Here is a 15,144-nt window from a genome sequence, read left to right on the forward strand (position 1 = left end):
TATTTTTAGGGTATTTTTGAGAGATTTTGGGGGGATTTTGGGGATATTTTTAGGATATTTTTGGGGCATTTTTGGGATATTTTTGAGGGTTTTGGGGATTTTTTTTTAGATTTTTTGGAGATTTTTTGGAAATTTTGAGGGGATTTTGGGGGGCTTTTTTTGGGTATTTTTGGGGAGACTTTTGAAATATTTTTGGAGTACTTTTGGGGGGATTTTTGGAATTTTTGGGGGGTTTTTGGGGGTACTTCTGGGATATTTTTGGGTATTTTTGGTTCGGTTTGGGCTCGCTTTACGGCGATTTTTGTATCGAGCGCTTTCCGCCGCTTTTTGTCCCTTCCCGGCCGCCGTCTCCACGTGACTCCACCCACGTGACGCGACGCCCGGCGCCGCCATGATGGCGGCGGGCGATGATGCCGGGCCCGGCCGGGCCTTGGAGGCGCTGCTGGAGATGGGATTCGGTGCCCGGCGCGCGTGAGGGCGGCGGCACCGCGGGGACACCGGGGGGGGCAGCGGGGGAGAGGTTCCGGGAGTGCCCGGGGCGGGGGAGGGGGGGTTCCGGTAGCTCCGGTAACGGGAGCGGCTGAGGGCGGAGACCGCGGGTGTGGCCGTGAGGGGCCGGGAGCCCCCCGGGAGGGAGCGGGGCAGAGCCGGGGGTGTCCGGGAACGGCGGTTTGGGGATGTTTGGGGTGTCCCGGAGCTCCGCCGTGACCCTCCCGGTCCCGCAGGGCGAAGGCGCTGGCGCTGACCGGGAACCGAGGGGTTGAACCGGCCATGGACTGGTGAGGGCGGAGGGCCCCAAAAAACCCCGGGGAACCCCAAAAACCATCCCGGGACCCCAAAAACCATCTCGGGAACCCCAAAAAACCCCCCCGGGACCCCAAAAACCCATCCGGGAACCCCAAAAACCATCCCGGGAACCCCAAAAACCCCCCCGGAACCCCAAAAACCCCCGGGGAACCCAAAAACCCCTCTGGGAACCCCAAAAACCCATCCGGGAACCCCAAAAACCATCCCGGGGAACCCCAAAAACCATCCCGGGAACCCCCCAAGACCCCCCCAAATTCCTCCTGGGACCCCAAAACCTCCCCTGGGATCCCCAAAAACCCCTCCAGGACCCCCCAAATTTCCCCCAGGACCCCCAAACCCTCCCAGGACCCCCCCAAATTCCCTGGGACCCCCCCAAACCCCCCCAGGACCCCCCCAAATTCCCTGGGACCCCCCCAAACCCCCCCAGGACCCCCCCAATTTCCCTGGGACCCCCCCAAACCCTCCCAAGACCCCCCAAATTCCCTGAGGACCCCCCAAAATCCGCTCCCAGAACCCCCCAAAATTCCCCCCAGGACCCCTCAAACCCCCCCAGGACCCCCAAAATTCCCCTCAGGATCCCCCAAATTCCCTAGGACCCCCCAAATTCCCTGGGGACCCCCCAAAACCCCCCAAATTCCCTGGGACCCCCCAAATTCCCTGGGACCCCCCCAGGACCCCCCCAGGACCCCCCAAACCCTCCCAGGACCCCCCCAAATTCCCTGGGGACCCCCCCAAATTCCCCCCAAGACCCCCCAAATTCCCTGGGACCCCCCCAAACCCCCCCAGGACCCCCCAAACCCCCCCAGGACCCCCCAAATTCCCTGGGGACCCCCCAAACCCCCCCAGGACCCCCCAAATTCCCTGGGACCCCCCCAGGACCCCCCCAGATTCCCCCCAGGACCCCCCCAAACCCCCCCAGGACCCCCCAAATTCCCCCCAGGACCCCCCAAATTCCCCTCAGGATGCCCCAAGACCCCTGCAGGACCCCTCAAAACACCTCCCAGGACCCCCCCAAACCCCCCCAGGACCCCCCCAAATTCCCTGGGGACCCCCCAAACCCCCCCAGGACCCCCCAAACCCCCCCCAGGACCCCCCAAATTCCCTGGGGACCCCCCAAATTCCCCCCAGGACCCCCTCAAACCCCCCCAGGACCCCCCAAATTCCCCCCAGGACCCCCCAAATTCCCTGGGACCCCCCCAAATTCCCCCCAGGACCCCCCAAACCCCCCCAGGACCCCCCCAAATTCCCTGGGGACCCCCCCAAACCCCCCCAGGACCCCCCAAATTCCCTGGGACCCCCCTAAATTCCTCCCAGGACCCCCCACACCCCCTCAGGACCCCCCAAATTCCCTGGGGACCCCCCAAACCCCCCCAGGACCCCCCAAACCCCCCCCAGGACCCCCCAAACCCCCCCAGGACCCCCCAAGTTCCCGTTTCCCCCAGGCTGGTGGCTCACGAGGACGACCCCGACTCAAACCCCCCCCAGGACCCCCCAAATTCCCCCCAAACCCCCCCAAACCCCCCCAGGACCCCCCAAATTCCCCCCAAACCCCCCCCAGGACCCCCCAAACCCCCCCAGGACCCCCCAAATTGCCGTTCCCCCAGGCTGGTGGCTCACGAGGACGACCCCGACTCAAACCCCCCCCAGGACCCCCCAAATTCCCCCCAGGACCCCCCAAATTCCCTGGGACCCCCCCAAATTCCCCCCAGGACCCCCCAAACCCCCCCAGGACCCCCCAAATTCCCTGGGACCCCCCAAATTCCTTCCAGGACCCCCCCAGGACCCCCCAAATTCCTTCCAGGACCCCCTCAGGACCCCCCAAATTCCCTGGGGACCCCCCAAATTGCCGTTCCCCCCAGGCTGGTGGCTCACGAGGACGACCCCGACTCGGAGCCCGAGCTCCCCCCGGATTTGGGGGCGCTGCCCTCGCTCCTGGGGGGGCCCCGGCAGCCGCCGGCCGAGGAGGACGAGACCCAAAAGTGAATTTTGGGGGGGATCTGGGGGGCTCCAGGGGGAATTTTGGGGTTCAAGGGATAATTTTGGGGGGGATTTGGGGGCCTCGAGGGGGAATTTTGGGGTTCAAGGCAGAATTTTGGGGGGATTTGGGGGCTCGAGGGGGAATTTTGGGGTTCAAGGGATAATTTTGGGGGGGATCTGGGGGCTCGAGGGGGAATTTTGGGGTTCTGGGAGGATTTGGGGGCTCAAAAGGGAATTTTGGGGGGGATTTGGGGGGCTGGAGGGGGAATTTTGGGGTTCTGGGAGGATTTGGGGGGGTTTAAGGGGAATTTTGGGGGAATTTGGGGGCTCGAGGGGGAATTTTGGGGTTCAAGGGATAATTTTGGGGGGAATTTGGCGGGTTCAAGGGGGAATTTGGGAGGATTTGGGGGTTCAAGGCAGAATTTTGGGAGGATTTGGGGGGTCAAAAGGGGATTTGGGGGTTCAAAGGGGGAATTTTGGGGTTCTGGGAGGATTTGGGGGCGTTTAAGTGGAATTTTGGGGGGGATTTGGGGGTTCAAAGGAGAATTTTGGGGGGGATTTGGGGGGTTCAAGGGTGAATTTGGGAGGATTTGGGGGTTCAAAGGGGAATTTTAGGGATTAAGAGGGGAATTTGGGGGTTCAAGGGGGAATTCTGGGGTTCTGGGAGGATTTGGGGGGGTTTAAGGGGAATTTTGGGGGGGATTTGGGGGCTCGAGGGGGAATTTTGGGGTTCAAGGGAAAATTCTGGGAGGATTTGGGGGTTCAAGGGAGAATTCTGGGAGAATTTGGGGGTTCAGAGGGGGAATTTTGGGAGGATTTGGGGGCTCGAGGGGGAATTTTGGGGTTCTGGGAGGATTTGGGGGGTCAAAGGGGAATTTTGGGAGGCATTTGGGGGTTCAGAGAGGGATTTTGGGGGTTCAAGGGTGAATTTTGGGATGATTTGGGAGTTCAAAGGGGGAATTTGGGGTTCAAGGCAGAATTTTGGGGGGATTTGGGGGGTTCAAAGGGGAATTTTGGGGTTCTGGGAGGATTTGGGGGTTCAAAGGGGAATTTTAGGGATTAAGAGGAGAATTTGGGGGTTCAAGGGAGAATTTGGGGACTCAAAGGGGAATTTTGTGAGGATTTGGGGGGGGTCAAAGGGGAATTTTGGGGTTCAAGGCAGAATTTTGGGGGGATTTGGGGGTTCAAAGGGGAATTTTGGGGGTTCTGGGAGGATTTGGGGGGGTTTAAGGGGAATTTTGGGGGGGATTTGGGGGCTCGAGGGGGAATTTTGGGGTTCTGGGAGGATTTGGGGGGGGTTTAAGGGGAATTTTGGGGGTTCAAGGCAGAATTTTGGGGTTCTGGGAGGATTTGGGGGGATTTGAGGGGTTCAAAGGGGAATTTTGGGGTTCTGGGAGGATTTGGGGGAGTTTAAGGGGAATTTTGGGGGTTCAAGGCAGAATTTTGTGAGGATTTGGGGGGGTCAAAGGGGAATTTGGGGGTTCAAGGAGGAATTTTGGGGTTCTGGGAGGATTTGGGGGGGTTTAAGGGGAATTTTGGGGGGGATTTGGGGGGCTCGAGGGGGAATTTTGGGGTTCAAGGCAGAATTTTGGGGGGGATTTGAGGGGTTCAAGGGGGAATTTTGGGGTTCTGGGAGGATTTGGGGGGGGTTTTAGGGGAATTTTGGGGGGTTCAAGGCGGAATTTTGGGGTTCAAGGCAGAATTTTGGGAGGATTTGGGGGTTCAAAGGGGGAATTTTGGGGGGTTTAAGGGGAATTTTGGGGGGTTCAAGGGGGAATTTTGGGGTTCTGGGAGGATTTGGGGGGGTTTTAGGGGAATTTTGGGGGGATTTGGGGGGTTCAAGGCGGAATTTTGGGAGGATTTGGGGGTTCAAAGGGGAATTTTGGGAGGATTTGGGGGGGTCAAAAGAGGATTTGGAGGTTCAAAGGGGGAATTTTGGGGTTCTGGGAGGATTTGGGGGTTCAAAAGGGAATTTTGGGGGAGATTTGGGGGGTTCAAGAGGGAATTTGGGAGGATTTCGGGGTTCAAAGGGGAATTTTAGGGATTAAGAGGAGAATTTGGGGGTTCAAGGGAGAATTTGGGGACTCAAAGGGGAATTTTGTGAGGATTTGGGGGGGGTCAAAGGGGAATTTTGGGGGTTCTGGGAGGATTTGGGGGGGTTTAAAAGGAATTTTGGGGGGGATTTGGGGGCTCGAGGGGGAATTTTGGGGTTCTGGGAGGATTTGGGGGGGTTTTAGGGGAATTTTGGGGGGATTTGGGGGGTTCAAGGCGGAATTTTGGGAGGATTTGGGGGTTCAAAGGGGAATTTGGGAGAATTTGGGGGTTCAAAGGGGGAATTTTGTGAGGATTTGGGGGGGTCAAAAGGGGATTTGGGGGTTCAAAGGGAGAATTTTGGGGTTCTGGGAGGATTTGGGGGGGGTTTAAGGGGAATTTTGGGGGGTTCAAGGAGGAATTTTGGGGTTCTGGGAGGATTTGGGGGGATTTGGGGGTTCAAAGGGGAATTTTGGGGGTTCTGGGAGGATTTGGGGGGGTTTTAAGGGAATTTTGGGGGGATTTGGGGGGTTCAAAGCGGAATTTTGGGGTTCAAGGCAGAATTTTGGGAGGATCTGGGGGTTCAAAGGGGAATTTGGGAGGATTTGGGGGTTCAGAGGGGAATTTTGGGAGGATTTGGGGGTTCAGAGGGGAATTTTGGGAGGATTTGGGGTTCAAAAGGGAATTTTGGGGGAGATTTGGGGGGTTCAAAGGGGAATTTGGGGAGAATTTGGGGGTTCAAAGGAAAATTTTGGGAGGATTTGGGGGATTAAGGCAGAATTTTGGGATTCTGGGAGGATTTGGGGGGTTTTAAGGGGAATTTTTGGGGGTTCAAGGGGGAATTTGGGGGTTCAAAGGGGGAATTTGGGGCTCAAATGGGGAATTTTGGGGTTTCTAAGGTGGATTTAAAGGTGCAGGAGAAATTTTGGGGGGTTTAAAGGCGGAATTCTGAGGGTTCAAGGGGGGAATTTGGGGGTTCAGGGGAGGAATTTCGGGGTCCAGATTCAGGATTTGGGGGTTCAGGGGAGGAATTTCGGGCTCCAGATTCAGGATTTGGGGGTTCAGGGAAGGATTTGGGGTTTGCAGGAGGAATTTGGGGGTTCAGGGGAGGAATTTCGGGTTCCAAAGGGAGGCGTTTCAGGATTTGGGGGTTCAGGGGAGGAATTTTGGGTTCCAGATTCAGGATTTGGGGGTTCAGGGGAGGAATTTTGGGGTCCAGATTCAGGATTTGGGGGTTCAGGGGAGGAATTTCGGGTTCCAGATTCAGGATTTGGGGGTTCAGGGGAGGAATTTCAGGTTCCAGATTCAGGATTTTGGGGTTCAGGGGAGGAATTTTGGGCTCCAGATTCAGGATTTGGGGGTTCAGGAGAGGAATTTTGGGTTCCAGATTCAGGATTTGGGGGTTCAGGGGTGGAATTTCGGGTTCCAGATTCAGGATTTGGGGGTTCAGGGGTGGAATTTCGGGCTCCAGATTCAGGATTTGGGGGTTCAGGGGAGGAATTTCGGGTTCCAAAGGGAGGCATTTCAGGATTTGGGGGTTCAGGGGAGGAATTTCAGGTTCCAGATTCAGGATTTGGGGGTTCAGGGAAGGATTTGGGGTTTGCAGGAGGAATTTGGGGGTTCAGGGAAGGAATTTTGGGTTCCAAAGGGAGGCGTTTCAGGATTTGGGGGTTCAGGGGAGGAATTTCGGGTTCCAGATTCAGGATTTTGGGGTACAAAAGAGGAATTTTGGGTTCCAGATCAGGGGTTTCAGGGCTGGGGGAGGAATTTTGGGTTCCAAAGGGAGGCGTTTCAGGATTTGGGGGTTCAGGGGAGGAATTTCGGGTTCCAGATTCAGGATTTGGGGGTTCAGGGGAGGAATTTCGGGCTCCAGATTCAGGATTTTGGGGTTCAGGGAAGGATTGGGGTTTGCAGGAGGAATTTGGGGGTTCAGGGGAGGAATTCAGGTTCCAGATTCAGGATTTGGGGGTTCAGGGGAGGAATTTTGGGTTCCAGATTCAGGATTTGAGGGTTCAGGGAAGGAATTTCGGACTCCAGATTCAGGATTTGGGGGTTCAGGGGAGGATTGGGGTTTGCAGGAGGAATTTGGGGGTTCAGGGGAGGAATTTCAGGTTCCAGATTCAGGATTTGGGGGTTCAGGGAAGGAAATTCGGGCTCCAGATTCAGGATTTGGGGGTTCAGGGGAGGAATATCGGGTTCCAGATTCAGGATTTGGGGGTTCAGGGAAGGAAATTCGGGCTCCAGATTCAGGATTTGGGGGTTCAGGGGAGGAATATCGGGTTCCAGATTCAGGATTTGGGGGTTCAGGGGAGGAATTTCGGGCTCCAGATCGGGGGTTTCAGGCTTCGGGGGAGGAATTTCGGGTTCCAAAGGGAGGCGTTTCAGGATTTGGGGAGGCTCGGGTGATAAGTTTCGGGTTCCAGACCGGGTGTTCCAGCGTTGGGGGATAAGTTTCGGGTTCCAGACCGGGTGTTCCAGGCTCGGGGGATAAGTTTCGGGTTCCAGACCGGGTGTTCCAGGGTTGGGGGATAAGTTTCGGGTTCCAGACCGGGTGTTCCAGCGTTGGGGGATAAGTTTCGGGTTCCAGACCGGGTGTTCCAGCATTGGGGGATAAGTTTCGGGTTCCAGACCGGGTGTTTCAGGCTCGGGGGATAAGTTTCGGGCTCCAGACCGGGTGTTCCAGCATTGGGGGATAAGTTTCGGGTTCCAGACCGGGTGTTCCAGGGTTGGGGGATAAGTTTCGGGCTCCAGACCGGGTGTTCCAGGGTTGGGTGATAAGTTTCGGGTTCCAGACCGGGTGTTCCAGGGTTGGGGGATAAGTTTCGGGTTCCAGACCGGGTGTTTCAGGCTCGGGGGATAAGTTTCGGGTTCCAGACCGGGTGTTTCAGGGTTGGGGGATAAGTTTCGGGCTCCAGACCGGGTGTTCCAGCATTGGGGGATAAGTTTCGGGCTCCAGACCGGGTGTTCCAGCATTGGGGGATAAGTTTCGGGTTCCAGACCGGGTGTTCCAGCATTGGGGGATAAGTTTCGGGTTCCAGACCGGGTGTTTCAGGCTCAGGGGATAAGTTTCGGGTTCCAGACCGGGTGTTCCAGCATTGGGGGATAAGTTTCGGGTTCCAGACCGGGTGTTCCAGGGTTGGGGGATAAGTTTCGGGTTCCAGACCGGGTGTTTCAGGCTCGGGGGATAAGTTTCGGGTTCCAGACCGGGTGTTCCAGGCTCAGGGGATAAGTTTCGGGTTCCAGACCGGGTGTTCCAGCGCTGGGGGATAAGTTTCGGGTTCCAGACCGGGTGTTCCAGCATTGGGGGATAAGTTTCGGGTTCCAGACCGGGTGTTCCAGCATTGGGGGATAAGTTTCGGGTTCCAGACCGGGTGTTTCAGGGTTGGGGGATAAGTTTCGGGTTCCAGACCGGGTGTTCCAGGGTTGGGGGATAAGTTTCGGGTTCCAGACCGGGTGTTTCAGGCTCGGGGGATAAGTTTCGGGTTCCAGACCGGGTGTTCCAGCGTTGGGGGATAAGTTTCGGGTTCCAGACCGGGTGTTCCAGCATTGGGGGATAAGTTTCGGGCTCCAGACCGGGTGTTCCAGCATTGGGGGATAAGTTTCGGGTTCCAGACCGGGTGTTCCAGCGCTGGGGGATAAGTTTCGGGCTCCAGACCGGGTGTTCCAGGGTTAGGGGATAAGTTTCGGGTTCCAGACCGGGTGTTTCAGGCTCGGGGGATAAGTTTCGGGTTCCAGACCGGGTGTTCCAGCGCTGTGGGGTGCTCGGTGCTCGCTGCCCACCCCGGTCCCCTCAGGCTCCTGTCCGAGGCCGGCCGGGAGCGGGAGCGGCGGCGCCGGGGCCAGGAGCTCGCCAAGCTCCGGGAATGGCGGCGGGACGAGGAGCGGCGCCGGGCGGCCGAGGAGCGGCGCCGCGAGCGGGCCGAGGAACGCGCTGCTCGGTGAGAATCCAAAAAAAAAAAAATCCCGAAACTTTCGGGGAATTCCCCAAATTTCCCTTTTTTTCACGGTAAAAAGCCGTCCGGGAGGAGCCGCCCGCGCGGAGTCCTCCGGGCCGCCAGGGGGCGCCACAAGCGCGGGAAGCGCCCTCACGAAAAAAGGCGGCAACGAGGAGATTTGGGGGGGGGGCTCAAAAATCCTTCGGGAACCCCTCAAATTCCAGGGAATCCTCCGAATTCCCACCCTGAAACTTTGGGGGAACCTCCCCAACCTTTGGGGAACCTTCGGGAACCCCCCCTGAACCTTCGTGGAGCCTCCCCAAGCGGCCGGGGCTGGGTGCAGCCCTGAGGCGGCCGTGGTGTCCCCAGGGCCCCGCTGCCCTCCCTCGGCTTTCCGCAGCTCCCGGAACTTTTTGGGATTCCCCGAGTTTCGGGAAAGGCCGGAAAATGTTTGGGATTCGTTCCCCACAGGCAGAGAGTGCGGGAGAAGATCGAGCGGGACAAGGCGGAGCGAGCGCAGAGGGTGAGCGGCGGCACCGAGGGGTTGGGGGTGGGTGGGGGGAGAGGTCCCAGAGCAATGGGGGATCCCAGGAGCAGAACTGGGGGTCCTTGGAGATCCCTGGAGCACAATTTGGGGTCCTTGGAGTAAAATTTGGGATCCCTGGAGATCCCTGGAGATCCCAGGAGCACACTTTGGGATCCCAGGAGCACACTTGGGATCCCAGGAGCACACTTTGGGATCCCAGGAGCACACTTGGGATCCCAGGAGCACACTTTGGGATCCCAGGAGCACACTTTGGGATCCCAGGAGCACACTTGGGATCCCAGGAGCGCACTTTGGGATCCCTAAAGCACACTTGGGATCCCAGGAGCACACTTTGGGATCCCTAAAGCACACTTGGGATCCCAGGAGCACACTTTGGGATCCCTAAAGCACACTTTGGGATCCCTGGGGCACACTTTGGGATCCCTAAAGCACACTTTGGGATCCCTGGGGCACACTTTGGGATCCCAGGAGATCCCAGGAGCGCACTTTGGGATCCCAGGAGCGCACTTTGGGATCCCAGGAGATCCCAGGAGCACACTTTGGGATCCCAGGAGATCCCAGGAGCACACTTTGGGATCCCAGGAGCGCACTTTGGGATCCCTGGGGCACATTTGGGATCCCAGGAGCACGCTTTGGGATCCCTGGGGCACATTTGGGATCCCAGGAGCGCACTTTGGGATCCCAGGAGATCCCAGGAACACACTTTGGGATCCCAGGAACACACTTTGGGATCCCTGGGGCACACTTTGGGATCCCAGGAGATCCCAGGAGCGCATTTTGGGATCCCAGGAACACACTTTGGGATCCCTGGGGCACATTTGGGATCCCAGGAGCGCACTTTGGGATCCCTGGGGCACACCTTGGGATCCCTGGGGCACATTTGGGATCCCAGGGGCGCACTCTGGGATCCCACAGATCCCTTTTTTCCCCCTCCCAGTTCGCCCCGCTGCCCCCAGAACCGGCCCCGGTGCCCGCCCAGGAGCCGCCGGCGCCGCGGGAATACGACGAGTGCCGGATCCAGGTGAGGAACCGGGAGATCCCGGAGGACCCCAGGGGACCCCAGAGGATCCCAGAGGACCCCGGAGGATCCCAGGGGACCCTGGAGGATCCCAGAGGATCCCAGGGGACCCCGGAGGATCCCAGGGGACCCCGGAGGATCCCAGAAGACCCCAGGGGACCCCGGAGGATCCCAGGGGACCCCGGAGGATCCCAGAGGATCCCAGGGGACCCCGGAGGATCCCAGGGGACCCCGGAGGATCCCAGAGGATCCCAGAGGACCCCGGAGGATCCCAGGGGACCCCGGAGGATCCCAGAAGACCCCAGGGGACCCCGGAGGATCCCAGGGGACCCCGGAGGATCCCAGAAGACCCCAGGGGACCCTGGAGGATCCCAGAGGACCCCGGAGGATCCCAGGGGACCCCGGAGGATCCCAGAGGACCCTGGAGGATCCCAGGGGACCCTGGAGGATCCCAGAAGACCCCAGGGGACCCTGGAGGATCCCAGGGGACCCCGGAGGATCCCAGGGGACCCCGGAGGACCCCAGGGGACCCCGGAGGATCCCAGGGGACCCCGGAGGATCCCAGGGGACCCTGGAGGATCCCGGAGGATCCCAGAGGACCCCAGAGGATCCCAGGGGACCCCGGAGGACCCCAGGGGACCCCAGAGGATCCCAGGGGACCCTGGAGGATCCCAGAGGACCCCAGAGGATCCCAGAGGACCCCGGAGGATCCCAGAGGACCCCAGGGGACCCTGGAGGATCCCAGGGGACCCCGGAGGATCCCAGGGGACCCCGGAGGATCCCAGAGGATCCCAGGGGACCCCGGAGGATCCCAGAGGATCCCGGAGGACCCCAGGGGACCCCGGAGGATCCCAGGGGACCCTGGAGGATCCCAGGGGACCCCGGAGGATCCCAGAGGACCCCAGGGGACCCTGGAGGATCCCAGAGGATCCCAGAGGACCCCGGAGGATCCCAGGGGACCCCAGGGGACCCCGGAGGACCCCAGAGGATCCCAGAGGATCCCTGACCCCCCCGGGCCCCCCCAGGTGCGGCTGCCGGACGGGCGGGCGCTGACGCAGAGTTTCCGGGCGCGGGAGCCGCTGGCGGCCGTCAGGCTTTTCGTGGAGCTACACCGGGACAACAGCGGGAACAACAACAACAGCGGGAACAACGACAGCGGGAACAGCCCCGAGCCCTTCAGCCTCCGCACGGCCTTTCCCCGGCGCCTCTTCAGCGAGGAGGACATGGAGAAACCCCTGCAGGAGCTGGGTAGGGGGTCCTGGGGGGCTCTGGGGGGTCCTGAGGGGCTCTGGGGGGATCCTGGGGGGCTCTGGGGGGTCCTGAGGGGTCCTGGGGGGCTCTGGGGGGTCCTGAGGGGCTCTGGGGGGGTCCTGAGGGGGGGTCCTGAGGGGCTCTGGGGGGCTCTGGAGGGGTCCTGAGGGGCTCTGGGGGGTCCTGAGGGGCTCTGGGGGGGTCCTGAGGGGTCCTGGGGGGCTCTGGGGGGGTCCTGAGGGGCTCTGGGGGGGTCCTGAGGGGCTCTGGGGGGGTCCTGAGGGGTCCTGGGGGGCTCTGGGGGGGTCCTGAGGGGGGTCCTGGGGGGCTCTGGGGGGCTCTGGAGGGGTCCTGAGGGGCTCTGGGGGGTCCTGAGGGGCTCTGGGGGGGTCCTGAGGGGGGTCCTGGGGGGCTCTGGGGGGTCCTGAGGGGCTCTGGGGGGGTCCTGAGGGGCTCTGGGGGGGTCCTGAGGGGTCCTGGGGGGCTCTGGGGGGGTCCTGAGGGGCTCTGGGGGGGTCCTGAGGGGCTCTGGGGGGGTCCTGAGGGGCTCTGGGGGGTCCTGAGGGGCTCTGGGGGGGTCCTGAGGGGCTCTGGGGGGTCCTGAGGGGCTCTGGGGGGGTCCTGAGGGGCTCTGGGGGGTCCTGAGGGGCTCTGGGGGGGTCCTGAGGGGCTCTGGGGGGTCCTGAGGGGGGTCCTGAGGGGCTCTGGGGGGTCCTGAGGGGCTCTGGGGGGGTCCTGGGGGGCTCTGGGGGGTCCTGAGGGGCTCTGGGGGGTCCTGAGAGGGGTCCTGGGGGGCTCTGGGGGGGTCCTGGGGGTCCTGAGGGGCTCTGGGGGGTCCTGAGGGGGGTCCTGAGGGGTCCTGAGGGGCTCTGGGGGGGTCCTGAGGGGGGTCCTGAGGGGCTCTGGGGGGGTCCTGAGGGGCTCTGGGGGGGTACTGGGGGGCTCTGGGGGGGTCTTGAGGGGCTCTGGGGGGTCCTGAGGGGGGTCCTGAGGGGTCCTGGGGGGCTCTGGGGGGTCCTGAGGGGCTCTGGGGGGGTCCTGAGGGGCTCTGGGGGGGTCCTGAGGGGCTCTGGGGGGGTCCTGGGGGGGGTCCTGGGGGGCTCTGGGGGGTCCTGAGGGGGGTCCTGAGGGGCTCTGGGGGGGTCCTGGGGGGCTCTGGGGGGGTCCTGAGGGGTCCTGAGGGGCTCTGGGGGGTCCCTGGTAGAACCCCGAGGGGTTTTAGGGGGAATTTGGGGGTCTTGGGTGGGATTGGGCGAACCCCGAGGGGTTTTAGGGGGAATTTGGGGGTCTTGGGTGGGATTGGGTGAACCCCGAGGGGTTCTAGGGGGAATTTGGGGGTCCTGGGTGGGATTGGGTGAACCCCAAGGGGTTTTTGGGGGGGAATTTGGGGGTCCCATGGGTTCCTGGGTGGGTTTGGGGGATCCCTGAGGGGGATTTGGGGATCCTGGGTGGGTTTGGAGGATCCCTGAGAGGTTTTTTGGGAGGAATTTGGGGGTCCCGGGGGTTTCTGGGTGGGTTTAGGGGATCCCCAAAGGGTTTTAGGGGGAATTCGAGGGTCCCAGGGGTTTCTGTGTGGGTTTGGGGGATCCTTGAGGGGGATTTTGAGGAATTTGGGGGTTCTGGGTGGGTTTGAGGGATCCCCAAAAGGTTTTGGGGGGTATTTGGGGGTTCAGGAGAGATCTTTGCAGGGAAATTAAGATTTGAGGCTTCACAGGGGGAAGTTTTTGGGGGAATTTTAGGGCTTTGAGGGATTTTTGGGGGGTCCTAACGCCCACCCTTCCCTCCCAGGCCTGGTTCCCTCCGCCGTCATCATCGTGGCCAAAAAGGAGGGGAGCTGAGGGGGGGACCCCCCAAAAAACCCCAAATAAACCCAAAAAAAACCCCAAATAAACCCGAGCGTTGTCCTGTCCCGCCTCCCCCTCCCCAAAAACAGATTTTGGGGGGGAGAGGAGGGGTCCCAGCGCTTTTATTGGGCCCCGCTCAGGGCTGCTTGCGGTGCCACGTTCCCACGGGATCGGCGAGGATGACGATGCCCCAGGCCCCCAAACCTGCGGGAACACCGGGGGTCACCGGGAGAGCGCCCCCAGCCCGGAGCCCCCTCCCCAATTCCCCAAATTCCGGGAGAATTCCAGCGGAATTCGGCCATTTCCCAGGGAAACACTTGCCGTGGAAACCCTCCCCTCACGTTTCCCGCCGAAACCCGGCCGTCCTCACGCGCTCCCCACAGGGTTGCCATGGAAACATTCCCCTCACGTTTCCCGCCGAAACCCTCCCCTCACGTTTCCCGCCGAAACCCGGCCGCCCTCACGCGCTCCCCACAGGGTTGCCATGGAAACCCTCCCCTCACGTTTCCCGCCCAAACCGGGCCTCTCCCCGCCCCCTCCCGGTTCCCCGCGCCCCTCACCGGCGGCGAAGGTGATCTGGGCCAGGGCGCCCATGGAGGGGGGGATCCCCTTCCTCATGGTGCTGCGCGGCCCCTGGTACACCCAAATGGCGGCCATCAGCAGCCCCGCGCCGCTCAGCAAGCGGCAGCTCCAGCAGCCGCCGAACAGCGGCCGCGGCGAGGCCGAACCGGGCGCGGGCACCGGAACCGCGTCCGGTTCGGGCTCCGGGCCCCGCGGCGACATGGCGGCGCCGGAACAGACGCCGGAAGTGTTCGAGGTTTATAAAAGTCCGGGCGAGCCCGCGCAAAAATTGTTCCGTGCGCACCCGCGGCCGGCGCTGATGGTTCCGTGGGGAAGGGCGGGACACAGGGAAGCGGCGGGTGAGGGTCTCCCGGTGGGCTCCCGGTGCTGACATCACTTCCGCCACGGCACCCGCCGCTGCGCCACGTTCTCGTCGGTCTCGGCCGCCTCGCGCAGCGCCGCCATGATCAGCTCATTGTGGCGCCGCCGCTGCGCCAAACTCGCGGTGTCCCCGCCGGGCTGCGCCTGCCGAGCCGGGAGAAACGGAGGGGTCACCGCCGGTTCCGCTCCCCGAGCGCGTCCCCGCCGCCTCCCCCTCCCCGCACCTTCAGCGTTTGCTGCCGCTCCTGCTCGCCGCCCGCCATCGCCACCCACAGCAGCAGCCCCAGCGCGACCGGGACGGCGCCGCGGGCGAGCGCCAGCGGCCACCGCCGATCCAGCGCCATCGAGCCTCCGTCTCCGCCACTTCCGGGACCGCTCTGGCCCGCAGGGAGAGTAGAGACGGCGGCTGGGAGGACCAAAAAGCCTCCGGCACGTGGGGATCATAGAGAATAGCGCTGGGAGGACCGGAAGTTCCCCCTGGTCCAATGAGGATCATAGAGACGGCGGCTGGGAGGACCAAAAAGCCTCCGCCACATGGGGATCATAGAGAATAGCGCTGGGAGGACCGGAAGTTCCCCCTGGTCCAATGAGGATCATAGAGACGGCGGCTGGGAGGACCAAAAAGCCTCCGCCATATGGGGATCATAGAGAGAGCGGCTTGAAGGACCGGAAACCCACTCCGGTCCACGGGAACCATAGAGACGGCAGCTGGGAGGACCCGGACGCCACCGCCTCACGGCTGATTCCCCCCGACCGTAGGGAACGAGGCCACGGAGCGCGATCCGCGCCAGG

The 15,144-nt window shown here is 61.7% G+C and overlaps 2 protein-coding genes across 3 annotated transcripts; one reads left to right on the forward strand and one right to left on the reverse strand.

Moving 5' to 3' along the window:
* The first annotated feature begins 348 nt into the window (after positions 1 to 348).
* Positions 349 to 13,457, forward strand: UBXN1 (UBX domain protein 1). The gene is made up of 8 exons (XM_086870929.1): positions 349 to 471; positions 726 to 779; positions 2,667 to 2,786; positions 8,610 to 8,753; positions 9,222 to 9,273; positions 10,235 to 10,318; positions 11,341 to 11,563; positions 13,355 to 13,457. Exons 1-8 carry the CDS (start codon positions 392 to 394, stop codon positions 13,402 to 13,404), a joined length of 807 nt encoding a protein of 268 aa, XP_086727055.1. The 5' UTR covers positions 349 to 391; the 3' UTR covers positions 13,405 to 13,457.
* Positions 13,458 to 13,465: 8 nt separating this feature from the next.
* On the reverse strand, positions 13,466 to 14,942 carry UQCC3 (ubiquinol-cytochrome c reductase complex assembly factor 3). Of its 2 annotated transcripts, XM_086870930.1 has the most exons (3): positions 14,577 to 14,781; positions 13,971 to 14,496; positions 13,466 to 13,614 (listed from the first exon to the last, which is right to left on the reverse strand). In XM_086870930.1, the coding sequence occupies exons 2-3, from the start codon at positions 14,191 to 14,193 to the stop codon at positions 13,547 to 13,549; spliced, it is 291 nt and encodes a 96-aa protein (XP_086727056.1). In that variant the 5' UTR covers positions 14,194 to 14,496; positions 14,577 to 14,781; the 3' UTR covers positions 13,466 to 13,546. The 2 variants fall into 2 exon arrangements, with proteins under 2 accessions (XP_086727056.1, XP_086727057.1); XM_086870931.1 differs by lacking the exon at positions 13,466 to 13,614 and having other exon boundaries at positions 14,216 to 14,496; positions 14,577 to 14,942.
* Positions 14,943 to 15,144: the final 202 nt, after the last annotated feature.

The sequence above is a fragment of the Cyanistes caeruleus genome, chromosome 34 (genome assembly GCF_971803275.1).
Source record: "Cyanistes caeruleus chromosome 34, bCyaCae1.hap1.1, whole genome shotgun sequence".
NCBI classification, from domain to species: Eukaryota; Metazoa; Chordata; class Aves; order Passeriformes; family Paridae; genus Cyanistes; species Cyanistes caeruleus.

Excerpts from the sequence above, each read along its gene's own strand:
- UQCC3 (XM_086870930.1), bottom strand. The coding sequence starts at position 14,193 with ATGTCGCCGCGGGGCCCGGAGCCCGAACCGGACGCGGTTCCGGTGCCC. Across the intron at positions 13,615-13,970 it reads CCAGATCACCTTCGCCGCCG|GTTTGGGGGCCTGGGGCATC; the intron begins GTGAGGGGCGCG and ends GTGTTCCCGCAG.
- UBXN1 (XM_086870929.1), top strand. The coding sequence starts at position 392 with ATGATGGCGGCGGGCGATGATGCCGGGCCCGGCCGGGCCTTGGAGGCG. Across the intron at positions 2,787-8,609 it reads GAGGAGGACGAGACCCAAAA|GCTCCTGTCCGAGGCCGGCC; the intron begins GTGAATTTTGGG and ends CGGTCCCCTCAG. Across the intron at positions 11,564-13,354 it reads GAAACCCCTGCAGGAGCTGG|GCCTGGTTCCCTCCGCCGTC; the intron begins GTAGGGGGTCCT and ends CTTCCCTCCCAG.